The sequence below is a fragment of the Pristis pectinata genome, chromosome 4 (assembly GCF_009764475.1).
Source record: "Pristis pectinata isolate sPriPec2 chromosome 4, sPriPec2.1.pri, whole genome shotgun sequence".
Lineage (NCBI taxonomy): Eukaryota > Metazoa > Chordata > Chondrichthyes > Rhinopristiformes > Pristidae > Pristis > Pristis pectinata.
Genome location: NC_067408.1, coordinates 46,083,776 through 46,110,708, shown reverse-complemented (window position 1 = coordinate 46,110,708; position 26,933 = coordinate 46,083,776). Strand labels below are relative to the sequence as shown.

Below are 26,933 nucleotides of genomic sequence, written 5' to 3'. Positions count from 1 at the left end.
AAAGCTCATAATATGCTGGACCTCTGCTTGTAAGAAAATGGTGTTTTCTGCATCCTCTTTGCAAACCATATTGACATCTAGCTTTGTATAATCAACAAATCTGGATATTACGTGACACTCTTGTCCAAATCATTAAGATTGTGAGCAAATATGGTCCTGGCAATGATCCCTCTTATTCATCGCACCCTGGCAGCCTGAAAATGACCCATTTATTCTTCTTTGGTTTTTCAATTAACCAATCAGCAGTCCACACCATTATCCCCAATGCACCACATCTATTGGCTTTTCCATTTTTATTCAGCCAGTTACAACTCAAAAGAAGACTTAATGTAGTCAGATATGAATTCCCCATCATAAATCAAGTTAATTCTGTCCAATCTTCATTTTATGATCTAAGTATCTTGTTACTACTTATTTAATTATGGATTCAAGCATAATGATGTCAGACTGTTCGGTTTGTAGTTCCCTTTTTTCCCCCTCCTTTCTTCAGTAGTGGGGTTATATTTGATACCTTCCAATCTATGGTAATTGTGCTAGAATCTGTGGAATTTTAAAGATGACGTCCAATGCATCCACCACTTCTAAGTGACTTCTTCCAAGACCTTGGAATGTAGATCATGAGGTCTTAGGAATCTATAAGCTCTTGGTCCCATTAAATTTTCCATTTTTGTTTTACAAATGCTAATTTCTTTCAGCTCCTCATTCACTCTTGACCTGCTGTTCTCCACCATTTCTGGGAGATTTTGCTTGACCTCTGTGAAGACAAACACACAATATTTGTTCAATTTCTGTATTGCCTTATTCTGAAGTTTTATTTTTCCTGTTTCTGTTTTCAAGTGACCCACATTAACTTTTGTTAATCCTTTTCTTTTTACATACCTATAGTCTGCTTTTGTTTCAAGCTAGCTTGCTCTCCTATTCTTCATTCCCTTTATTAGTTTCAGTTTTCATTGGAATACAAGAGGAAGCTATTTGCCCCATTGGGTTTATGCCAGCTCTCAGAGCAATCCCATAAATCCCATTCCCCTTCTTATTCTCCCTCCCATGCTCATCAATTTATAGGAACCAGTTAATCTACTAACCAGCAGACTTTAGGAATTTGGGAAGAAACCAGAGCACTGGGTCACAGGAGAACATGCAAACTCTACACGGAGCACCAGAAGTTACAATTGAAACCAGGTCACTCGTGCTTTAAGGCAGCAGCACTGACTGTTGCACCACTAGTTCTCCCTTGCTACTTGCAGAAATTTTGCCAATCCTCAGGCTTACTGCTCTCCTTCATAGTCTTATAAGCCTTCTCCTTTGATCTAATATTATCTCTAACTTGTTAGCCATTAAACCATATTTTTTGTGCCTTATAGGGATGTATATTTGTTGTAAGCTATGTATTAATTCTTCAAATGTTATTCCTTGCTTTTTTTATGATCCTATAATTGCATATTAACCATAGCCAACTCATGCTTCCTACCTTTTATACATTGTTTAGTTTAGATTTAAGGCCTGGTTTGAGATTTAACTACATCACTTTGCCTTTACATAAGGTTTTGTCTTTATAATGATTGCTCTTCTATGACCTAACTAGCTGATTATTAATCAGCACTTTCTCATTGAACAATACCAGATATAAAATACCTAGTTAGTTGTGAAACATAATTGATCCCAAATCATCTCTCAGGTGGTCCATGAATTTGACCTCGCTAAACAAATTAGTCCTCCCGCTAATTTGTTTTGCCCCATCATATATGTAAAGTCTCCATGGTTATTATATTAACCTTGTTAAATGCACCTCTAATTTCCTGAATTATATCATACCCTATGTTACCACCAACGTTTTGAGCACTGTAAGCTACTCTCACCAATGTTTTTTGTCCAGTGCTGTTTCTTTGCTCCACCCTATGTGATTCTATTTGTGAGCTAAGATTTTTTTAATTAGGACAGCTGCTCCTTTTCCAATCATAGAGTTGGACAGAGACCTGCTGTAGCCTTTTGTTTTTACCTTTGTGAAGCTTGAGTATAACTGCTAAATTACTTAATACATTTTTCCTCAGTAATATGTACCAAGATGATCCTACTAATTAATGTTTCCCCTTTCAAGGATGTTAGTTTATTCACTGGTTTTTGGAAATCGAAGGTTGACCCAATGGAACTAGTTAATTTAACAACAGCTTTCTCCTCTCATATCTAAAACTATAAGACATTCCTTCCAGATGAATCAACTGTCTACCTGGTTCTTAATCCTTCTGCCAAACTCAAATCCATTCTATTGAGTTGTTGTCTGTTCTCCAAATCAGAAACTCTTAATATGGGGGGAAAACATTTTAAAAATATAGGATTTGGATTCATAACTAAATTTCCTAGCTCTAACAACTAGAGGGGGTCAATGTCAGATCACAGAGCACAGGGTGGCACGATAGCGTAGCGGTTAGCGCGACGCTATTACAGCGCCAGCGATCGGTATTCGATTCCCGTCGCTGTCTGTAAGGAGTTTGTACGTTCTCCCGTGTCTGCGTGGGTTTCCTCTGGGTTCTCCGGTTTCCTCCCACATTGCAAAGATGTACGGGTAGGTTAATTTGGGTTTAAAATGGGCGGTGTGGACTCGTTGGGCCAGAACGGCCTGTTACCACGCCGTAAATAACATTTTAAAAAATTTTTTAAAAATTTTAAATTTAAAACTTAAAAAGAATAAATAACTTTGATTTAGCAGTATGGTCCTTGGTGCACAGTTAAACTGAAGGTACATATCTCTGGAGTTGAGCTGCCAATCCCAATATGTGCTCCTAAAATGAGATGCTGCAGACTTCTGACAACCATTGCTGATTTTGACTAAATGAGTATCTTTCATCTGCTAGGCTCTAAGCTGGTAGTAAGTGAATGGATTTAGTAATTGCACCATGTTCAAAGAATTCATTTTTAATTTCATTCTGGAAAAATATTGTTCTAATTCGAATTCATTTAAAAAATATTTTAATGTCCATATTTATAAATAATAGTCAAGTTTTGTCATTTTGTAAATTATTCTTTTGGTGCACATCTTCATTCACAGATAAGAACACAGGATGCAGACCATTGTATCCAACAGATGGATGAGCTGGTTCTCACCCACAATGTTGAAGAGAAAGCTGAACCAAAAGAATGGAAAAGAGTGGAACAGACACAGTCCAGTATTACCGAACTGGAACAGATCTTTACATTAGGTAAGGAGTGTTCCCAATCCTATGGTGAGCTTAGAAACTGTTCAATTTTATGAAAATGTGGAGGGTGTTACACTCAAACCTGAATAATCTCTAATTGAGGTGATAACAAAAGGGTTACAAATGTACATATTACTGGAATGTAGAATCCTCGCACAGTTTGAGAAACTGGCTTTGTTAGAACTTAGAGAAATTATCTAACCAGGTGAAGATATCTTAATCTGGGTAAAGAATCTGAAACAAATAACTGCATTATGGAACATGGGAAGGTTTGCCAACAGAGTACTGTAGTTTATTGAGACCTACGACCCTCCGTGCATAATTACTACAGATTAGTACAACGATGCTTCAAACATCCCTTTCCAGAATGCACAACATCAAACAAATTTAAAAAAGAAAACACTGGAATTAATCAACAGATTAGACAGCATCTGTAGAAGGGGAAACAGTTAAAATTTCATGAAGATTCTTTGTCAGAGCTGGGAAAGAGAAAACAAGTTAATTATTAGCTTTAAGTTAGAGAGGACAAAGGGATAGGTTGAACCCAGGATTGCGATCAAACAATCTGCATTTAGTTTCTCCGATGTAAAGGCAAGTTTGTAGATCTATCGTGTGATTACATAGAACTATCTTTGAGATATGGCAGAGCACCCCAACACCAAAAGACAAAATAATATGAATTTATTGAGTTAACTACAAAGGACTCTTTAGATCTGGGATGAGAGGGGAAAGATTTAAAGGGGACCTGAAGGTCAACTTTTTCACATAGAGGGTGGTGAGTATAGGGAACGAGCTGCGAGGGGAAGTGGTTGAGGCAGGTACAATAGTATCATTTAAGAAGCACTTGGATAGATACAGGGAGGGGCGGGGCTTAGAGGGATATGGGCTGAACACAGGAAATTGGGACAAGCTGGGTGGGCACCATGGTCGGCAGGGACTGGTTGCACCAAAGGGTCTGTATCCGTGCTGTGTTGCTCCATGACTCTATATTACAGTTTGTGTCTATATTTAAATAGTAGAGGTGCTAAGTGTCAGGCTTACAGTCAACTGAGCAAATCACATCTTTTTGTTTAAATGGAGCTTGGATTCTCCAGCAAGCTCTTTGTAGCTTTGTTGACAGCTGGCAAATTATGTGGGAGTACCATAGAACATACTGTATAGCCCAAGAATGGGACATTCAGTTCAACCATACATGTTAGCTTCTATTTTTTTTCCCTACACACCTCCTTACATACTTATCCAGCTTCCTGTTAAACACATCTATTAATTGCTTCAATCTCCCTGCAGTAGTTTTCTTTCCAAAAACATTATTTGATTTCTTGGTGACTATTTAATATTTGCTCATCTCCAAATGTCATCTCTCAAATAACAATGAGTCGGAGTACAGGAAGGAGATAGAGAGCTTAATGACATGGTATCATGACAACAACCTTTCCCTCAATGTCAGCAAAACAAAGGAGCTGGTCATTAACTTCAGGAAGGGGAGTGGTGCACATGCTCCTGTCTACATCGACAGTGCTGAGGTCAAGAGGGTTCAGAGCTTCAAGTTCCTAGGAGTGAACATCACAATACCCTGTCTTGGTCCAACCACGTAGATGCCACGGCTAAGAAAGCTCACCAGCACCTCTACTTCCTCAGGAGGCTAAAGAAATGTGGCATGTCCCTTCTGACACTCACCAATTTTTATCGATGCACCATAGAAAGCATCCTATCTGGTATGGTAATTGCTCTGCCCAGGACCGCAAGAAACTGCAATGAGTTGTGGACACAGCCCAGCACATCACAGAAACCAGCTTCCCCTCCATGGACTCCGTCTATACTCGCTGCCTCGGTAAAGCAGCCAGCATAATCAAAGACCCCACCCACCCGGGATGTGCTCTCTCCTCCCCTCTCCAATGAGGCAGAAGATACAAAAGCCTGAAAGCACATTCCACCAGGCTCAAGGATGGCTTCTATCCTGCTGTTATAAGACTATTGAATGGTTTCTTATATGATAAGATGCATTCTTGACCTCACAATCTACTGTACCTCGTTATGACCTTGCACCTCATTATCTATCTTCACTGCACTTTCTCTGTAGCTGTTACACTTTACTCTGCATTCTGTATTGTTTTACCTTGTACTACCTCAATTCACTGTGTAATGAATTGTTCTGTATGAACGGTATGCAAGACAAGATTTTCACTATACCTTGGTACAAGTGACAATAATAAACCAATTCCAATACAATAACACTCTGATTTTGGTGCTGGACTAACAGATTTTTCATACTTGAATGTTATTCTTATTAATATACCAACACAGTTCCACTTCACCTTTTTTAGATGGTACACAATGGTATAATAAATTTTCAGTGAACCAGGTGAGCATAATGGGAGCACAGGTAACAAGATCTGGTGTGTTTAAAAAGAATGCAAAAATGAGGCCCAGGGGGTTTAAAGGAAGCATGGGAAACAGTGCCCTGGTGAGCTTAAAAGTAGTGTGGCAACAGGACCACAGTGAGTTTAAAGGGAGTGCAGAAATGGGGCCTTGGTGAATTTAAAAGGAGCAAGGGGATCAGAGCTGAGCTGTGTTTGAAGGGAGCATGGGAAGCGAAGTGAGCCAGGTGCCAAACCATTGGGATTTCTGAAGCATAAGCTAAAGGATTTTCAGAGTTTTACAGTATGCTGCTTTAGAAATTGGATTGGGTTTTTCAGTGCTTTGTGTCTGTGTTTCTGAAGGATATCAATCATGAATTACAGTTATACCATTATAAGCATACCTTGGCTACTTGCTAAGTTGATCACTTTATGCATCCCAAAGTTTGCAGATAGGGTGCAGTGTACTAGTGCAGCTAATTTTGCCATCACACAATGTCAGAACAGCAGGCGGAATGCTCATTCTCCCTACCCACTCACTCCCCACCTGAGCTATTTAAAGGGATACTTGATGCTTGCAGATTGTTGCACCTAAATTTTAGGTGACTTTTTTTTAGTAGAACTGAAGACTATTGATAAAAGCCATGGAGTGACTTTTGCTGAACGCTGACAAGAAGGCTGCTACTTATTATTTTGATTTTTTTCTATAAGATTTGGTGGGATCCCACTGCACCTGCATCAATACAGCAACAGAAGGATAAAGACAAAAAGCAAGGCGCTCTTTGAGGCTGAAGGAAGTGGGGTAGAAGGGATCTAGTCAAGAGGGCTTATACCCTAAGAGTGGAGCAATGCTCCAATCTGCACTTACCCTAGGAGCTGCACATCTGGAGACTAAGATCTGTGAGAGAAATGTATAACCTCCTTAAAAAAATAAAACACCAGTCACAGCCCACACATGACTTGTGCTACTGCAGTAATGAAGACAGTAATGGCACTAATTCTCATGGCCTCTAGGTCATTTCAGGTTTCAGTGATAGTTGACACATGCCATATGTCACATCTGCATTCATGATGTCATGGAGATACTCTGTTCAAAAGCAGGATATTCATTTCGTTCAGTAGAGTGCAGTGGGAAGTGTTGGCACATGGATTTCTACACAAACTTCTCGAAGAACTGCATACCTGTGATGTTAATGGCAGAATGTGTAAACCCCGACTGGTTTTGAAACAGAAAGGACTGTTGGCCACAATGTGAAAATAGCATGTGACCACTGACCTTACTGGTCAAAAGTAACTCCTGTGTCTACTATATTTTAGCCACTGTACAGGACCTATATTTGAGTCAGATGACGTGGGTGGGGGTAAATGAGCTATCTCCATAATCCATGGCTTATATTAGATATCTTTAATTCCTAACTGAAAATAACATTTCTAGTCATTTATCCCAATATTTGGGAATTTGGTAACATTTGATTGTGTCCATGTATATTTTTTTAATATAACTTTTATTCTTATTTAAATCATCACTAAAGGCAAACGTCAAAGGAAACCCAGTAAAAAACTTCTGGAATCAACAGAAGATTATGAACAGTTGTTTATTTCAAAAAAGAAACTGAAACCTCCCCTTCATCAGGTATGCAATAATCCTTATGTGTGTAATCTTTGGCGATTGGGATTCTTTTTGGTATGAGGGGTCGATTAAAAGTGTTGTTTGTGGGGAAGAGCAGAATGGATAATAAAAACAGAAAACACCACCTTCACTCAGCAAATACAGCAGCATCTGTTGAAAGAGAAATGGAGTTGACATTTCATGTTGAAGAGTTTAGCTCTGTTTCTCTTTCCTTAGCGGCTGATTAACCTGCTAAACGTTTACGGCATTTTCTGTTTTTGTTTCAAATTTCCGGCATCTGCAGTTTTGATTTGCATTTCTCAAGGTGCATATTCAGATATCTCTTGATTTATAAAGGAGTTGCAGTCCTGGAAAAGTTTTGTTAATTCGCAAATCAAAACGGTATTTCCCATTAGTTACAATATAAAACCTCTCGTTGTGTTCCAGAGCTCATAAAAAAACCTGAAACTACACCAAGACAATTGCATGAAATGATAAAATATTGTTTTCTTAAAATATGATAAAAAGCAGGCATAATGAACCCTTTCAAACTACCTACTGAGTGAAATATACAAGCTGTCATTCACTTTCTCCCCCTCCATCGCCACTTACTCTTACCCCCCCTCTCCCCCGTTCCTTACTGTTTCCCCCTGTCCACTGTCCCTGGTCCTTCCTTGTCTCTTTCCCCCCTCACACCATCCCCACCTCACACCATACCCCATCCCTCTTGTCTTCCCCCCTCCCTCTTCTCTTCTTCCCCCCGTCTCTTTCTCCTCTTGCACCGTCCCCACACCCTCTTGTCTCTCCCCCCCCCCCCACTTTGTCCCCGCTCCCTTGTCTCTCTTCAACCCCCAGCACCCCCCCAGCTCCACACATTGTTCCTGTGGTCACCTTTAATAGTTGTGTCTGTCATAGTTTGATGTGCTTATGAAGCATTGAGGAGTTTTACTGCATTGAGAAACCAGTGTCGATGCAAGTTTCCCTTCTGAGAAAGTCAGAGTTGTGGTTCAGCTTTTATACAAAGGGCACAAATTTAATGTTGAATTTATGATCACAGTATAATCTACATTTTCTGTTTGGAAGTTTTTTGTAGTTTTATGTCTTTAAACCTTAAGACAATAATCATTATTTTATAGGGCACATCAGACTATTTAGAAAAAACAACACATCGAACAGAAATACAGGATTTTAGAAGCTGCAAGAATGAATCAAAGAGACGACGACACAAAAAGAATTTGAATCACCTAGAAACATCTCCTGCACAGGAGACCACTCCATCTAAACTTGCAGCAGATTCAGTCTTACCAAAATCTATTCTGTGTCAAGCCTTGCCCATCCCTGTGGCAGTCCAAGGTGTTTCACAGCTAGCCCTCTCTACGTCAGCAGTAAAACCAGCTCCATTCAAACCTGTGCTGAAACAGTGTGCACTCGCACCCGCAGGGGAGGGTGCCCAGCCCGTGTGTGGAGATGAGGGTGCCCGGCCCGTGTGTGGAGATGAGGGTGCCCGGCCCATGTGTGGAGATGAGGGTGCCTGGCCCGTGTGTGGAGATGAGGGTGCCCGGCCCATGTGTGGAGAAGAGGACGCCAGGCTCATGAGTGGAGAAGAGGATGCCAGGCCCATGCCCACAGGGGAGGGAAAGGTGCCCGGAGGGGAGGGTGCCCAGCCCGTGATTGGAGAAGAGGATGCCAGGCCCATGCCTGCAGGGGAGGGGAAGTTGCCAGGAGGGGAGGGTGCCCAGCCCATGCCCAGAGGGGAGGGTGCCCAGTCTGTGCCTGTGGTACAAAAATCCCAGCCCAAGCATGTCACAGACCCTCAGTCCATAATTGAATTAGGAAAATCCAAGACCACATCAGAACTGTCATTGCAATCCATTCCTAAAAGGGAACAATCACAGTCCATTCCTGCAGACAATCTATTCCAGTCCACAGCAGCAGGGGAACAACACCAGTGCACTGGTATAGAAGCACAGTGCCTGTCTGCACCTACAGCAGATCAGTCCCCTTCCAAGACTGCAGAATATCAATCCCAGTCTTTACCAGCAAAGGAACTGTTCCAGTCTTCATCTGCAAAAGAGGGTTCATCTATTCCAACCACAGAATATCACCAGTCCTTGCCAGCAAAACAACCTGTTCTCCCTCGTGCTCCGACACAAGCAGATTCACAGGAGTGTAAAAAAGACACTACTCTACAGAAGCGATGGAATCGTAGAAGCAGTCTGCATACTCGACAAGTTTATTCTGTACCACAACCACCACTTGGGGCTAAAGCAGAAGCAATACTTACACAACTGACCTCTTCACCTGGTAAAAATGTTTTTCACAATATCCTACACAAGCTTTGGATTGAAATTAATTAAGAACTTTTCAAAATGATTCCATGTTGTGTAATCCTAGAAAGGCTAAGCACAGCCTCTAGATTTGTTTGTAAATCTATAAATTTGCTCTTTTACTTTGAAATAAACACAACCCTACAACACCCTCATGTTATCCGTGAAGCTCAAAATTGTTATATGTACTAATTAGTAAAGTTTGTTTCAGAGCCTGTCATTAGAGATTGTGCTCTTCTGCCTTCAGAATTATCTTCAACAATAATACACAAAAAGGCTGCACTCCTAAATTGCAAACCAGTTTCAAACTTAGTTCTCTGAAATTCCATTTTATTTTATAAAACACCAAAAGCAACAGATTAGTATAACATTACCATTTTCTAAAGACTTTACAGAGTTGAAGCATCTATCAAAGAAATTGGTAAAGTGAACAAAGAAATTGATGCAGAATTATGGCAGGAGAATTGGAAATAATGAGTTAGTTTGAGTCAAAAAGATTCTTTTTCCTTAAGAAAAGAAAACTTTAAAGGTTATAAGGTGTAGACCTATATTTTTTTCTGTTGATTGAAACATGTACTAAAATAGTTTTGTTTGGGGACTTGTGGCAGTGTTGTTTGGGGCTAAATGAACTGATTTAGCATCATGCAATGTATTGCATGCAAAAGTGTCAGAAATCCCAGACCATCACCTTGATTATGCAAGGATACCATGTGATAGTGAAAAGTTATGCAAGAAGTGTGGAATTTACCATGCATTTTCCCACTATGCTCTTAGTGAATGTTCCCATTGATAAGTAGGATGCCAGAGTAGAGCAAATCTCTAAAGAGATGACCTCTTATTTCAATTCATCTGCTAATTTTCTGCCAAAATCAAACCCACCTGTACCTTTCTCCAGTCAAAAGCTTTCCTTGTTGTCACGTACAAATTCAGTCCTCATGCTATCTGCATACTTCTTAATCACTCACCAAATTTAAGTCTCAGTTATTATATATTCTGTTTTTTTGCCTTAAAAATAGAAAATAGGAGCAAAAATATGTCATTTGGCCCTTTACACCTATGCCACCATTCAATACAACCATGGCTGATCCTCTTTCTCAATACAATATTCCTGCTTTCTCCTCATTATCTTTGATGCCTTTTGTGCCTAAAAATAAATAGAAGTATATTTACCACTTTTAAGTAGTGACTTTGCTTCCACTGCCTTCTGTTCTACAGGTTCACCACCCTCAGAGTGATGAAATTTATCCTCATCCAGTTCTAAGTATTGTTGTCCCCAGTAACTTGATGCTGTGACCCCTGGTTCTGGACACACCCACTCCCTCATCACCTGTCCAGGATAATAAATTTACATTCTCTTCAAGCATCAAATATGACTTATTTTGCAGAGTTTTCTGGTCAAGGAATCTCTCCCATAAGCTGATCTGTTGATTTAACTCTGAAGACCATGCAGATGAGATGAATCAGAGAAGGAGTACCTTTTTGTAGTTGCAGCAGCTGCTGTTTCTGTCTTGTTAATATCCTTCATCCTTTTATAGGAGTCCATCTTTCAAATAGTACAGTATCAAGCCCATATAGTAGCAAATTTTTTGAGAGAAGAATCAACTGTATTTACAAATGTGATATGTATCAGATGTATTATCAAATGTGACACGACAATTTTGTGATTAAACTTTCATACTAGAAAACAAGGAAACTTAAGTATTTTCTCTTTCTACATTTAAATTATGTTTCATTCTATCTGATTTAGAACAAAACAGTTACTTAAGACTCTTCTCTTTGCTTTACCATAGGAAATGCTGAAGGCAAACGACAGAGAAAGCCCACTAAGAAGCTGTTGGAATCGACAGAAGATTTTGATCAGCTGTTTATTCCAAAGAAAAAATTTAAACGGGACCTTCATCATTCATTTAAGGCAAGTGCTCTGACACTTTGAAAATCATTTACGTTTTAAACATTCTTTTTTCACAGGTTGAACTTGTAAGGTATGAAAGTTCTCCCACTAATTTTTGGGCTCCACATTTGTAGTGCTAGGTGAAGTAAATTTTATTGTAGACTGAGCCTTATTAATCAGAAGCCTATCTTTTCGCAAGCAATGCCATACAGTAGCAAACACAGTGTAGAAGCCTCAATATATTTTTTTGATTGTTTTCATATCCATGTTTATTTATACCTGAACTGTTATCAATATTGATCACATAAAATTGGTAGGGATTTTTTCAGAAAAGGTTGCATTTTGCTCCTAGGTGTTGTGACCAATTCAACGAAACAATGTCATCAGTGTGGAATTTACTGTGATGGATTTTGATATGTGCAAGGCCGATTCGACCTTGAAAGGAAGTCTTTGAACAGGAATACAAATATTTTTGCAACCTTAATAAAGGCTTAGAAAGCATTTGAGTATATTGGCTATGTTTCTTACTTTGGAAAGGGAGAAACAACAAGCCAAAACAAAGCAAGCCCATATTTTGCTATGAGTTTGCAGGCAAATGATAAAGCAGTTTGATAGGTAGCTACTTTATGGGAAGGCTACTGCATGAGGATGTCGTCAGAATACTTCTTCATTGTAGTGTGCTGAGGCACATTAAGTCTTGTAGAAACCTTTGAGTAACAGTAGCAAATGAAAAATTGTTAAGTAATTATTATAATAGCCTTTCCCTGAACATGTGTGTGCAGCTGATTCTCTATCAGTACAATGCACTTTTCTTCATAGAATCAGGGAAATTTGATGGTGCAGAAAGCAGCCTTTCGTTCCAACCTGTTCATACCACTTGAACATGACCTCTCTAGTATAATCCTACCTTCCAACAAGAGGTCCGTAGCCCTTCGGGTCACAGCTCTTCTAGTACAGATCCAAGTAGTGTTTAAATGTGGTTAGAATGTCTCCCTCCACCATACTTCCAGGCAGTGAGTTCTTGCCCCCTACCATCCTCTGCATTTCTTTAAATAAAAAGCACTTTCCTTATTCCCCCTCTAATATTTCTGCTAATTAATTTAAATCTATGCTTCCTGGACCATCAGTTAAAGGAAGTAAATCCTCCCTATTTACTCTTTCTAGTACCCACATTATTTTATTTACCACAATTAAGTTTTTCCTCAACTACCTCTGTTTTCAAGAAAATACCAAAGCTACAATTTCAAATCCTGGCAACCTATTTGTAAATCTCTTCTTCACTCTCGCCAGTCCAGTCACTTTTCTTGGAATGTTTTGAATGAATACAGTACTCAAGCTGTGGCCTAATTGGTATTTTGTGCAGTTCCAGCATAACTTCCTTGTTCTTAAGTTCTATGCCTTGATTAATAAAACATTGCATTTTCCTTTTTAATCATCTTGTTGACTGGTCCTGCTGCTTTTTGAGGAAATACAGATATATACTCCAAGGTGTTTCTGTTCCTCAGTACGACTCAGTATCCTGCCTTTACTATATATCCTCTTGCCTTATTGAACCTTTTTAAATAGATTCCATCATGCTTCTGCATTTAAATTCCCTTTGCTATTTTCTGCCCAACTAATAAAGACAGCGATGTGCTTTATTATGAGAGCATTCTGCATACTTGAATATCTGAAAACTGAATGCAGAGGTTTTCTCTTCCTCCTGTCCTAAATCATTTATTTTAAATACAGGGCTGAAATTTAGATATCATGGAAATATCATGTATTTTTTCACTCTAAACCAAATTTTAATTTGTATATTCCTTCCTACAACATAGTCGGCTCTATTCATGAGAAGAAATATGAATGAAACTTAAAGGAATGTAGACACTTGAAATGGAGTGATATCATGGAAAGTACAATATTCAGCAAAATGTTTAAGTCTTAGAAACACTTAACCATGAAGGGTCTAAGATCACAAACTGTCAGGTTAAAGTTGGATGACAAGTGAGCAGCCCGTCCGGCACCCTGTATCCCATTTATGCAGCTGAAATTAAGATGTTGCTCCCTGGGGGTGTTTGAGAGATCATTGCTATCTACGTAACCCATACTACCTTCCCCATAGGTTACCGTGTCTGCAAGACAGTGCAGCTAATTTCAGGCTGTGAAGCTCACTGTTACCTTCCTTAGAAGTGCCAACTTTCGTTGTGTAAAAAAAATCTGTTGACCCAAATCCTAAACAAGTTGGTGTTATTCCTATGTAACTAGATTGTGCCTTGTCGAGTGCAGCTATTCTTTTATTATTCTGCCACATTTATTATTATTTATTATTACATTCTAGAGAACCAGCTGCATCTAATCACCACTTCTTAACTCTTCAGTATCACTGCTTGTCCAAAATCCAGTACTGGATATGCAGAAATATCCTTCATCTAAACATTGGGAAGAGTGAATCTATTGTTTTCGGCTTCATCTCAAAGACCACTCCCTGGCTGCAAGTCCTATTTCTTCTTGACAACATTAAGAAACTAATCAGACTGTTTACCATCTTGCCAGCATAACTGACAAGGGGTTTTGCTTTTTGCCACATATTCATGTCATCACTGACACTGCCTGTAACATAGCCCATAGCCTCACCTCATCTGCTGTGGAAACCCTCCTCTATGCCTGTTGCTTCTAGACTTGACTATTCAAATGTACTCCTAGTTGGCCCCTATCTATATTAAGTAACTACAAAGCCAACTAAAATTCTGATGTTCAGTTTCCAACTTGCATCAGATCCTGTTGACCTACCATCCCTGAGCTTGCTGACTTATGAAGGCTTCCACTTAAATAACAATTCAATTTTAAAATTCTCATTTTCTATGTTTAATATCATTCCATAGCCTTACCCGTTCTACCTTTCTCTTCATATCAATTCCATTTAATCTTGGGGACATACTTGTACTCCTCCAATATACTGCCTTGATCATCCCCAAATTTATTAGTTCCACCACTAGAGGCCATGCCTTCAACTGCCCATGCCCTAAGCTCTGGAATTTCCACTCAAACTCTCTCAACTTTTAGATGTTTCTTAAAACCTCTTTGACTAAGCTTTCAGTCATTGACCCTAATGTGTAGCTCAGGATGAAATTTTGATTAATATATAGCACATTTAACATTATAGGAGAAATAAGTATAAGTTGTTAATGCTTTTGAAACACACCCTAATAATCATTTTGCAATTACTAAGAAGGTAGGATTGTAAAAGCTATGATCTGCAGCTTCACTGGAAAATCTGACAGTCTCAGCCTTCATAAAATACTCTCAACAAATTGATACAGCAGTTAGGTCTTTAATATAACAAATCACTTTGCTCTGAAGAATTATAACCAGACAAAAATGAATGCTGAGGAGGGTTAGAAAGGGATGAACAGAAGGTTGAAAGAGGCAGTTCTCTGATGGACCTTGAGAGGAGGGGTGAGGAATGGAAACAAGATGGAAACTCAATTCCTGATTTTTTCCAAAAGCCTTCTACCATCTACGAGACAGTAAGAAGTGTGCTGGAATAATCTTCAATTGCTGGAAGGACTGCAGCTCCAATAATGTTTACGCAGTTCAGTACCATCCCGGACAAAACAACCTATTTGATTTGAACCCCATGCACCACCCTAAACATTCACGTACTCCATCACCGGTGCACTGTAGCTGGAGTGCGTACTAGTTATAGAAAAACAAAGGACTGCAGATGCTGGAATCTAGATGAAAAACACTGTAGTGCTGGAGCACCTGCCTATCAGTATCTCTTACCTGCATCTACCTATCACCACCCTGTGCCCACCTGCCTCCCTTCTTTTGTCCACCTATCACTGCTCTGCTTTTCCCTCCTATATATTGGGCTTCCCCTTTTCCTATCTTCAGTCCTGAAGAAGGGTCCTGACCTGAAACGTTGACTGACTGCTTTTCTCCATGGATGCTGCCTGGCCTGCTGAGTTCCTCCAGCACAATAGTGTTTTTCATGCGTACTATTTATGATGCATTGTAGCAGTACTCCACTGCTGCTTTTTTAAAAGCATCTCCCAAACTTGCAATTTCTAGCATCTTGAAGAGAAAAGCAGAAAGCACATGGGTACAACACAAAATGCAAGTTCATCTCCTAGTTACACACCACACTGACTTGGAAATACATTGTCATTCTTCCATCATTTCCATATTCAATCACTCACATAAATAAGAGGCTAAATGTTGAAACTTCCTATCAATTAGGTCTGTGGGACTATGATCACAAGCATTGCACTGTTGAGAAAGTATGCCTTGATATATATACTAAACATGCGGTTATGAGTGTGCAAAGTAAATTTCAAAGTTTGCAATTACAAAACTTGGAATTGTGGTGAACAGGAATGCAGTTAAAGAATGAATGGAAGTTCTAAAGGGCGTGCAGGTTCTGAGTGAACGTTCATTATAAAATGAATGATCCTTTGTGTAAAACAGACAGAGCAAACGGATTTCCAGTGCTGTAACAGAGGAATAGTTTAGTAACTGCTAGAAGTTTCTAAACAACCACAATATGGCAGGCACTACAAAATGATACAAAAGAGTAGATGTGCCAGGTCAGTCAGTGGCGAATTGTGCCTATTTACTTGGTTAAATATCAGTTAAAAATTAATCACCTGGTCAGTTATAAATAATTATAAATAGTAATGTAATAATACATCATGCCATATGGTTACATTTGAAAACGTTGTCGCTGAGAAAGTGGAGCCAAGTAAGGGACCCTTCTGGGATTATGGACTTGTTTAAAGCAAAATAAACAGTCTTGGTCACCAAAGTACCATGCCAGGCAAAGGAGATAGAAGGCGGATCTCCTTTTATGCATTAGAGTATTTTATATCAGGATTTAATCATTTTGAAGGTTCAGGCAAGGATAGTTGAAAGGCTTGAAATAAAAATAGTTCTATCTGTTTACACATACCATCTCTGATATATTTTTATCTTTTCTTATATTGGCAGAAATTGGCAGCAAAGGGCCTTTAATCATTTTTTTTTAACTCCCTGGTGTAGTATCAGCCTTTTCTTAAGTTCTTTCAATTCTTTTTGTCACCATGATGCTGGTAGAAGTACATTCAATATGTACACTACAAATTGAACATCAGTACTTTTAGTCATAACTTTCCCTTGTGCGAGTTTCTTTCGACCTATTGGCTACGTTGAGTTTGAAGTGATATTTTGAATTTGTTTCCTCATTGCTGTCTTCAGTTACATAATTGTGTAAAATAACCTGTAGGCTACATTCTTAGCAGATTGAAAAGATCCTATTTAACGGTATAATACAGATCTATGTGGTAACATGTCTTGGTGACAAGAGTTGGAAGGCTGAAAGTATGGTCTCGATGTGATTTTCTCTGGGCACAAGTGTAGTTTAATAGTGATGTCTTCTGGTATGTACTGTTTGGTTTTGCCTGTGTCAAGCATTTTGTTTGCTCCTTTCTGTTGCACAGTGATTGGATATGTTGAGCAACAAGTTAAGAGTATGGGCACAGGAAAAATATTAGGTGTAGTTATTGATCATTCTAAAATCCTGAACCATTTTCTCTTTATTGTTTGTCTAGTAAAAACAAGTTCAGTCAGTGACTGTTCTCAATTTTAGTGCCTAAGTACAAGAATCAACCTTGGTGATTTTCAGTAAACCCTTTCTGTGTGAACCCTTTAATGATGTGAATCCAAGGAGATTATTTAACTTGGGCTGTGATTGCCATTTCGAACAATCAGTTAATGTCTGAGGTTAGAAAAAGTATTTATTTCTTCTATTTGTGTTGTATATAAGAGGAATAACAAAAAGTTGTACCTATATAATGAGCTACTTAAAATAATTGCTAACTATGAAATGCTAAATGCTTAGTTTTGATGCTCTTTGTTAGGTGCTGAGGAAACACACTGCTTCTCTTGGTGCAATCATTCCCTACTCTGTTCTTAGTCTGGCCGGGTAACACTGTCCTTGTAGATGTCTTAGCTCTAGCTTGTGCTCTTGCAACCTGGAACCATGCCTACAGTGTTAAATTTGCAAAAGATAATCAAATATGCTGTCTTCAGGCCTAGGTTCTCAAGTAACTTTTAAAACAATGTACATTTCCAGGTTCTATGTGCACTGTACAGATAATTAATATCTTTTGTTCATGTAACCCAAACTACTTTTTATTTTTATTTGAGTTTTTATTACTGGAAACAGGTTGATACTTGGTCCAAACTGAGTTGCTTGAAACTTAGATTTTTTGATCCAAGTTTTCTTTCAATATTGATGGGATGTTAAGGCCAGTATTTATTGCTCATTGCTAAATGCATGAGCAGGTGGCTGTCAGCTGCTGTTGTGAACCACTGCTGTCCTTCTGGTCACAGTAATTCCAGAGTTTTGCTGGATAATGTGTTCCAGGAATTAGATCCAGCAAAGGTGAATAATGTAAAATTTTGAAGGGAACCTGCAACCGGTGGGGCTCCCATGCCTAGACTATCCTTTTCCTTGGTGGCAGAGGTCACAAGTTTGGGAGGTGCTGTCAAAGTCTCCTTGGCTAGCATCTGCAACCCACTTTGCAAATGTTACGCAGAGTAGGTATGGTGCACCAGTGGTGGAGAGAATGAATATTTGGGGTGGTGGAAGCTGTCCCAGTTCAAGATAAATGGATCCAAATTGCTTTAAGCCAGCATCTTTTTAGATGCCTGTTTCAGATTGGATGATATTTACTAGGAGTTTGAAGTAAATTTACCTTTTTGGAGGCTGGTTAAGGATTCATGGAATTAACTGTTGGTTTTTGACTTTGTAAGTAAATTCTTTGAGGCTGAATTGATATTATTCCTCTCTCTAGCCTTCCCTGCAGTCTGAAGCTAGAAGTTCAAAGAAGGTTCAAACAATGTTAAATAGTCCTGTGCCACAGTCTGTGAAGTGCCGTTTAGGTAAGTAAGCTAACTGTATTGATCATGCTGCATTTACCAGTTGTTGAGGTGCATTGGCTTTCAAGAATTAAAAACAGTTACTTTTGAATACTGCAACACAGCCTAGATCTGTGTTCTTTCTTGATTCTAGCATTTTTCATACATTGCAAGAGTAATCCCAGGAAAAAAAGTGAAAATACTAATCTCTCAAAACAATTTTGAAAGCACTATGTGCGTGGTCTTCCCTTCCTCATGTTGTAGGAGTTTACACAAGTTTCCAAACTTATCATCAGAAGATTGATTAATAGGACAGCCCAGTGGGGCAGCTAATAGAGCTACTGTCTCACAGTGCCAGTGACCTGGTTGCAATCCTGACCTCCAGTGCTGTCTCCATGGAGTTTGTATGTTCTCCCTGTGACTGCAAGGGTTTCCTCTGAGTGTCTCAGTTTCCTCCCACTTCAGAAAAATATACAGGTTGGTAGGTTAATTGAGCACAGTAAATTGCCCCTAGTGTAGATAAGTTGTAGAATTTGGGTGAGAGTTGACGTGAATTTGGGGAGAATAAAATGGGTCAGAGTAGAATTAGTGTAAAGAAGGGCCATTTCTGTGCTGTATCTGAGTCAATTTTGTTTGTGTTTGTGAACAGGATAGTTTTTTTTATTGCAGTGGAATTTGAGAAATTCATTCTCATCTGATGGAAGGATTCTCAGCAACTTAGATATTGCAAATATCAAACCTCTTCAAATAAAGTGCAACTCTGCCCCATGTTGTTTTACTCTGGAAACTTGAAAAGTTATGGATGTGAAGGATGCCTGTACCAATGATGTGGTTTGCCCCAATTTTGGAAATTGAAGTTGTGTGTCCAAGGCAGGGACTACAAACTGGTCATTTTTTCCCTTCACAGTTGCTCTCGATATTTATTTAAAACGTGTTGTTCATTGTTGCCTTTGTTTTCAGAACATTTACACTGATTTTTTAAAATGTTGCCACCTCATGGTGTCTTGTTGGGAATTAATATAAATATGTGCTGTCTGCATCCATCACAGCCTTTGGTTTCTCTTGACTCAATTAAATTTTCAGTTGGTAGAGCAAAAATTGATATCAGTTCGATAGTCTGACCCTATGTTTGATAGCATTTGTATGAATACCTAACAGTCATATGGAATTATTCCATCATTCCTTACGGGTGATTGCCAGTCAGCTTGTCTGTTGAATCATGCATGGCATAGGCATCCTCACTGTGCACTGGGGGCCAATGACAAGATTTTCAGTGGTTATTCTGGGGGTGAGGAGGCTGGTAAAGCATATTTTTATAATGAGATTGGGATATTCTGCCATCTTAAAAGCAAATATTGCATTTTATTTTTACACTGATATCCTCTAATTCTCTATGTACATTCTGAAGCTGCTTTTGTATTGGTTTTAGTTGTATGTCCTTCATGTAGCTGAGAGCAGCCCTAAATTTGTCAAGGATAGCAGTAAAAACAGATCTTTTGAGGCAACAGCTTCTGTAAGTTCATGTTTGCTACTGAGGCTAAGAATTTCCAGTCCATGCACTGTACTAAACATGAAATTTCCATCTCCAAACAGACATAGTATTACCTGATGTGTGTTTCCAGAATTTTTTTTTGTTTGAAATTTTTAAATAGCCTTATTGCTACATTGCTCACTTCGGTCAAAATTTGAAAAGTCATGTCTTTATTCCAGTGAAGTACAGCTTGAACAGTGGGTATGTGCACTCTTTTATAGCAGCATTGAAATATCAAAACACCATAGCACACTAAGCAAAGGAACTTAAACTGAATTATTTTAAGTTGTGCATAATGGAAACAGCAGTCGATGTTATCATGCACTCTTTCACTTGTTACGTCTCAGCTAATATTTTCCATTTTAGCACTTCTGATTCTGGCATAAATGTAAGATCATACTGCTCTTCAGCACTGTAGTATAGACTGAAAATTCTGTACAGCAATTAACCTTCCCCCAAAAGAGATTCTTTCCATCACATACGGGGAATCTGAAGATGGGCAGTCACTGTGCACCTTGGCTGTAAACTGGAATGGAGAGTTGCGATGAAAGTCAGCCATGATTTTACTAAATGTAGAGCAGGCCTAATCCTAATTTAGATGTCTTCTGTATGGGATTTTGGTAATCAAACTCTAGTAAGGATGTCAAGTCTAGGGAGGGCACAGAAAAGATCTTCAGACAACTCAGTTGTCAAGCGTAATGGTGGGGAATGCCTCAGTGGGTGATACAGAAACTCAGGTAATGAAAAGCATATTTAAGGATATCAAAAGTATTGCTAATGCTTTCATCATTACTTGTTAAAATACATGGTCATATTTGTTTCTTTCTTTGATTGGCTTTTTTCTAATGCTTGTTTGTAGCATTTGCAGAAATAGTTTTTCATTCAAGGATGCAGCATCTTGCTTGCTCTATGTAATCACGCAGTGTTTCAACATAGCCTGCATTGTGAGAAACCCAAAGCTATAGAATCAAGAGTTCCTTTTTTTTGTTGGAAGCAGTGTTTTGTCCATGTGCACACTGTGCCATCTCATTGTCAAAATTCACATGCTAATTCATGGCAGTGAATGTCCAGCCACTTCTCAATATTTTCCGCATAAAAATTGTTACCCCCATCTGTTAACCTGCACAATTTCTGTTTGGCCTTCTACTGAAGTTTCTTCCACCTTCAAATTATTATCACTGGTTCCTCTGGAAAATATGCCGTCTGACCTAATCAGCAGGATTGGTTTCACCACACTTTGTACTCCGGCTATTTTATGTATTACATCCAGAAGAATCGCCTTTTAGAACATAGAACGTTACAGCACAGTACAGGCCCTTCGGCCCACAATGTTCGAAGATTTATCTAACCCTTCCCTCCCACATAGCCCTCCATTTCTCTATCATTCATGTGTCTAAGAGTCTCTTAAATGTCCATAATATATCTGCCCCCACAACCTCTGCTGGCAGTGCGTTCCATGCACCCACCACTCTCTGTTTAAAAAAAAATTACCCCTGACATTCCCTTTGTATCTTTCTCCAATCACCTTAAAATTATGCCCCCTCATGTTAGCCATTGTCACCTTGGGGGAAAAAGTCTCTGACTGTCCACTCGATCTATTGCCTCTTATCATCTTGTACACCTCCATCAAGTCATCTCTCATCCTCCTCCTCTCCAAAGAGAAAAGCCCTAGCTCACTCAACCTGTCCTCATAAGACATGCTCTCCAATTCAGGAAGCATTCTGGTAAATCTCCTCTGCACCCTCTCTAATGCTTCCACATCCTTCCCATAATGAGGAAACCAGAACTGAACACAATACTCCAAGTGTGGTCTAACCAGTGTTCTATAGAGCTGCAACATTACCTCGCGGCTCCTGAACTCAATACCCCGACTAATGAAGGCCAACACACCATACGCCTTCTTAACAACCCTATCGACCTGGGCGGCAACCTTGAGGGATTTATGGATGTGGACCACAAGATCCCTCTGTTCCTCCACACTGCCAAGAGTCCTGCCATTAACCTTGTATTCTGCCTTCAAATTCAATCTCCCAAAGTGCATCACTTCACACTTTTCCAGGTTGAACTCCATCTGCCACTTCTCAGCCCAGGTCTGCATGCTATCAATATCCTGTTATAATCTACAGCAACCTTCTACACTATCCACAACAACACCAGCAAACTTACTAACCCGCCCTTCCACATTCTCATCCAAGTCATTTATAAAAATCACCAAGAGCAGGGGTCCCAGAATAGATCCCTGCAGAACACCACTGGTCACTGACCTCCAGGCAGAATATGCTTCATTTACCACCACCCTCTGTCTTCTATGAGTGAGCCAATTCTGAATCCACACAGCCAAGTTTCCCTGGACCCCATATCACCTTTCCTTCTGAATGAGCCTTCCATGAGGAACCTTATCAGACACCTTACTAAAATGCATGTACACCACATCCACTGCTCTACCTTCATCAATGTGCTTTGTCACATCCTCAAAGAATTCAGTCAGGCTCGTGAGGCATAACCTGCTCCTCACAAAGCCATGTTGACTGTGCCTAATCAGCCTATGCTTCTCCAAATGCCCATAAATCCTGTCTCTAAGAATCTTCTCCAGTAATTTGCCCACCACTGAAGTAAGACTCACTGGTCTGTAATTCGCAGGGTTATCCCTACTCCCCTTCTTAAACAAAGGAACAACATTTGCCACCCTTCAATCATCTGGCACTACTCCTGTGGCTAGTGAGGATGCAAAGATTATTGCCAAAGGCGCAGTAATCTCTTCCCTCACTTCCCTTATATCCTGTCCGGCCCCGTTGGGAAACAAAAATGTCAAATCATTCCCTTTGCTAGCATGCTTTTATGACAGTTTAAATCAATAATTCCTTTTAACACACAGAACTTAGAACAGTACATACATGAACTGGGCCCAAACACATGTTGTCAGTAGGTTCATGGGTTGAATTACAGAAGTTGCGTTTGGTAGTAAAAATTTGACACAGATTTTACAATGTTCTGATGCAAGAGAGGTTTTGTGAAGGTGAGAGAGCATTATATGCTCAAAAGGTGGATTTTATTGGTAATTTTCCCTGGGCATGAGGAATAAAGTTGTCAAGCCACTCTGACACTGCCATGATCAATGCATATCAATTTTCTAGCTGAAATGATCCAGTGGTATATTACTGGTTTCTGCTCCTTTAAATGAGGATGTTTTTTTTGCTTTGACAGTCATACAGAATTTAAGCTTGCATGAGCCAATGTATTTGCACAGCCATGAGTGTTGGCCTTTCCTTACTGCACTTGTTATCTAAAGCTCATTGTTTGGTCTCGGATGCTAAGGTCTTTGTCAGTAAGCTTTCCCAATGAAGTGCGGCTTCTTTTGCATTGTAAATCTGTTCTCACTGCAACCCTTTTCCAATGAATGTTATGAATTTGCTTGGGACTTATCAGCCCCTACATCTGCACTTCTCTTGAATGTCATGCTGTATGTTTTTATTGAGTCAGCCATCCAAATATAATGCTAAAATTTAATCCCTTTCCTGAAGTTCAACAGAACATTTGGCATGTTTAGCACAAACAAGTTGAGGCATTGCTGTAATTTCACCTCTTTGTTGATTAACCTTTTCAACCAAATACTCTTCTTGCTTTCATTGATTCTCTATTTGACTTGCCATCTGAAGAGCTAATCACTTAAGAGATCAGCGCTGTTTTATTCATTTTTATATCACAGACTATCTGTTCACCAATTTTGTGTTGTTTGAGAGTTGTATTGCAGTGTTACCTTTTTCCAGCTTCTCTAGTGCTTCAAGTTTCCTTTCAATGGTCAAAAGCACACATGCCCCTCCAGCAGTCAATGTTTCTAATACTTCCATGCTATCAATGTTTAATGTATCAAGTGTCTCAGCCATATCCTCATTCACTATTTGTTTGGAAGAACCATCATCCCTAGACAAGACAGGTGCAAAATACTTAGTACCTTAACGTTACACTCAGCATCCATGTGCAAGTCCCCATTTTTGACCTTTTCGTCTATGTACTACCATATTACTATATATAAGCCTCTAGGACACCTTTGAAATCCCATTTATGATGGCAGCTAATCTTTCCTCCTGCGCATTTTTTGTTGTTCTCATTTTAATTTTCCATTTCCCCTCTTATTCTTTTGTGATCAGCCTGGTTTTGCTGGTATTTACGATGCAACATTTGTCATAAGTGTTGCATTTTTTTCCTTAATTTTTTCTTTTGTCATCTAGGAAGCTCTGGAATTATTTAGCAATGTGCCTCAACTGTACATGAACCATCTCTTCCTTCAAGGCAGCTTATTGTTCTGTTACATTTTTGCCTGTCAGTTTCTGGCACCAATTTACCTAGGCCAGATCCACTCTCATTCCATTGAAATTGACTTTTCTCCAATTAGTTATTTTATCTGGATTGCTCCTTTTCTTACCCAACCTAAATTTTATGATCACTCTCTCCTTAATGTTGCCTGACTGAAACATGATGTATTGGTTTATTATTGTCACTTGTTCTGAGGTACAGTGAAAAACTTGTATACTGTTCGTACAGATCAATTCATTACACAGGGCATTGAGGCAGTACAGGGTGAGGTAGTACAGGGCAAAAACAATAACAGAATACAGAGTAAAGTGTCACAAGTACAGGGAAGTGCCCTGCAGGTAGATAATAAGCTGCAAGGTCAAACAAGGTAGATTGTGAGGTCAGAAGTCCATCTTATCTCAATAGTCTTATCACCATGGGATGGAAGCTGTCCTTGAGCCTGGTGGTATGTACTCTCAGGCTCCTGTATCTTCTGCCTGATGGGATAGGAAAGAATGATCCGGGTGGGTGAGGTCTTTGATTATGCTGGCAGCTTCACCAAGGCAGCGCGAGGTATAGACAGAGTCCATGGAGGGGAGGCTGGTTTCCGTGACGCGCTGGGCTGTGTCCCCCATAAGGTAGAACCAGATTCATAATGCCAACTTCCTCTGGATCAGAACCTTAACGCAGGCACATTTTAGAAATCCTTCAGCCTCTCTGCCATTGACCTAGGGGGAATAATTAAAGTCACCCATTATAACTACCCTCAAAGTCAGGGGAGTGAAAGAGAAAGGGAACAGGCAGGCAGTCAGAGCAGAGGTCTCCGGAGGCTGTTCCCCTCAAAAACAGGTATTCCGCTTTGGATGCTGTTGAGGGGGATGATCTACAGGGATCAAGCAGCAGTAGCCAGGTCTCTGGCACTGGGACTGGTCCTGCTGCTTGGAAGGGAAGGGAGGAGAAGAGGAGGGCAATAGTGATAGGGGACTCGATAGGGGGACAGGAGGTTCTGTGGACATGAGCGAGAATCCCGGATGGTATGTTGCCTCCCAGGTGCCAGGGTCCAGGATGTCTCTGATCAGGTCCACAGCATTCTTGTGCGGGAGGGAAAGCAGCCAGAAGTCGTGGTACATGTTGGTACCAATGACATAGGCAGAAAGAGGGATGAGGTCCTGAGTTTAGGGAGCTAGGCAGAAGGCTGAAGAACAGGACTTCAAGGGTAGCAATCTCAGGATTGCTGCCTGTGCCACGTGATAGTGAGGGTAAGAATAGAAGGAGATGGTAGATGAATGCGTGGCTGAGGAGTTGGTGCAGGGGGCAAGGTTTTAGATTTTTGGATCATTGGGATCTCCTCTGGGGAAGGTAGGACCTATACAGATTGGATGGGTTACACCTGAACTCGAGGGGACCAATATCCTTGCAAGCAGGTTTGCTAGTGTGGTTCGGGAGGGTTTAAACTAGTTTGCAGGGGGGATGGGAACCAGAGGGATAGGTCAGTGGAAGAAGTGCATGGAGTAAAGCCAGATCTAACATATAGAGAGGCTTTGAGGAAGGAGAAGGAGAGTACAGGGTATAAAAGTAGTTGGGTGGATGGGCTAAAGTGCATTTACTTAAATGCAAGAAGCATCAGGAATAAGGGTGATGAACCGAGAGTTTGGATAAATACATGGAACTATGATGTTGTGGCTCTTGCAGAGACTTGGCTATCACCAGGGCAGGAACGGATACTGAATATTCCCGGATTTCAGTGTTTCAGCACGGTAGCGTAGGGGCGGCACGGTAGCGTAGCGGTTAGCGCAATGCTATTACAGTGCCAGCGATCGGGGTTCGATTCCCGTCACTGTCTGTAAGGAGTTTGTGCGTTCTCCCGTGTCTGCGTGGGTTTCCTCCCACATTCTAAAGACGTACGGGTAGGTTAATTTGGGGGTTTAAAATGGGCGGCGCGGACTCGTTGGGCCGCAAGGGCCTGTTACCACACTGCAAGTAAAATATTAAGAATTTAAATTTAAAAGGGATGGGGGGGGGTGGGGGAAGAAGAGGAGGAGGGGTGGCATTACTGGCCAGGGATACTATTACAGCTGAAGAAAGGGTGGATAATGTAGCAGGATTCTAGCTAGAGTCAGTATGGTTGGAAGTTAGGAACAAAAAAGGAGCAGTTACTCTACTGTGAGTATTCTATAGGCCCCCTGGTAGCAGCAAAGATACTGAGGAGCAGATCGGGAGGCAGATTTTGGAAAGGTGCAAAAATAGCAGGGTTGTTATCGTGGGAGACTTCAACTTTCCAAATATTGATTGGCACCTGCTTAGTACCAAAGGTTTAGATGGGGCAGAGTTTGTTAAGTGTGTCCAGGAAGGATTCCTGTCACAGTATGACTGGAGCGAATGCCATATTGGATCTAGTATTAGGTAATGAACCGGATCAGGTGACAGATCTCTCGGTGGGTGAGCATTTGGTGGACAGTGACCACGCTCCCTAACCTTTAGCATTGTCATGGACAAGGATAGGAGCAAAGAGGACAGGAAAATATTTAATTGGGGAAGGGCAAATTATGAGGCTATAAGGCTAGAACTTGCGAGTGTGAATTGGGATGACGTTTTTGAAGGGAAATGTACTATGGAGATGTGGTTGTTGTTCAGGGATCTCTTGCAGGATGTTAGGGATAAATTTGTACCGGTGAGGCAGAGAAGGAGTGGCAGGGTGAAGGAACCATGGGTGCCAAGAGAGGTGGAACATCCGGTTAGGACAAAGAAGGCAGTATACATAAGGTTTAGACAGCAAAGATCAGAATGGTCTCTTGAGGAATGTAGGGTAGCAAGGAAGGAACTGAGGAGAGCAAGAAGGGGACATGAAAAGG

At 40.2% G+C, this 26,933-nt stretch overlaps 1 protein-coding gene across 3 annotated transcripts in view; it reads left to right on the top strand.

The window, feature by feature from the left end:
- Positions 1–26,933, top strand: part of nsd1a (nuclear receptor binding SET domain protein 1a) — a 152,406-nt gene that overhangs the window by 60,809 nt on the left and 64,664 nt on the right. For all 3 annotated transcript variants that reach the window (XM_052013553.1, XM_052013554.1, XM_052013555.1), the window contains exons 6-10: positions 3,044–3,194; positions 7,081–7,181; positions 8,294–9,461; positions 11,275–11,396; positions 18,194–18,281. In XM_052013553.1, coding sequence (XP_051869513.1) covers positions 3,044–3,194; positions 7,081–7,181; positions 8,294–9,461; positions 11,275–11,396; positions 18,194–18,281 — 1,630 coding nt within the window. The remainder of the gene's footprint in view (positions 1–3,043; positions 3,195–7,080; positions 7,182–8,293; positions 9,462–11,274; positions 11,397–18,193; positions 18,282–26,933) is intronic.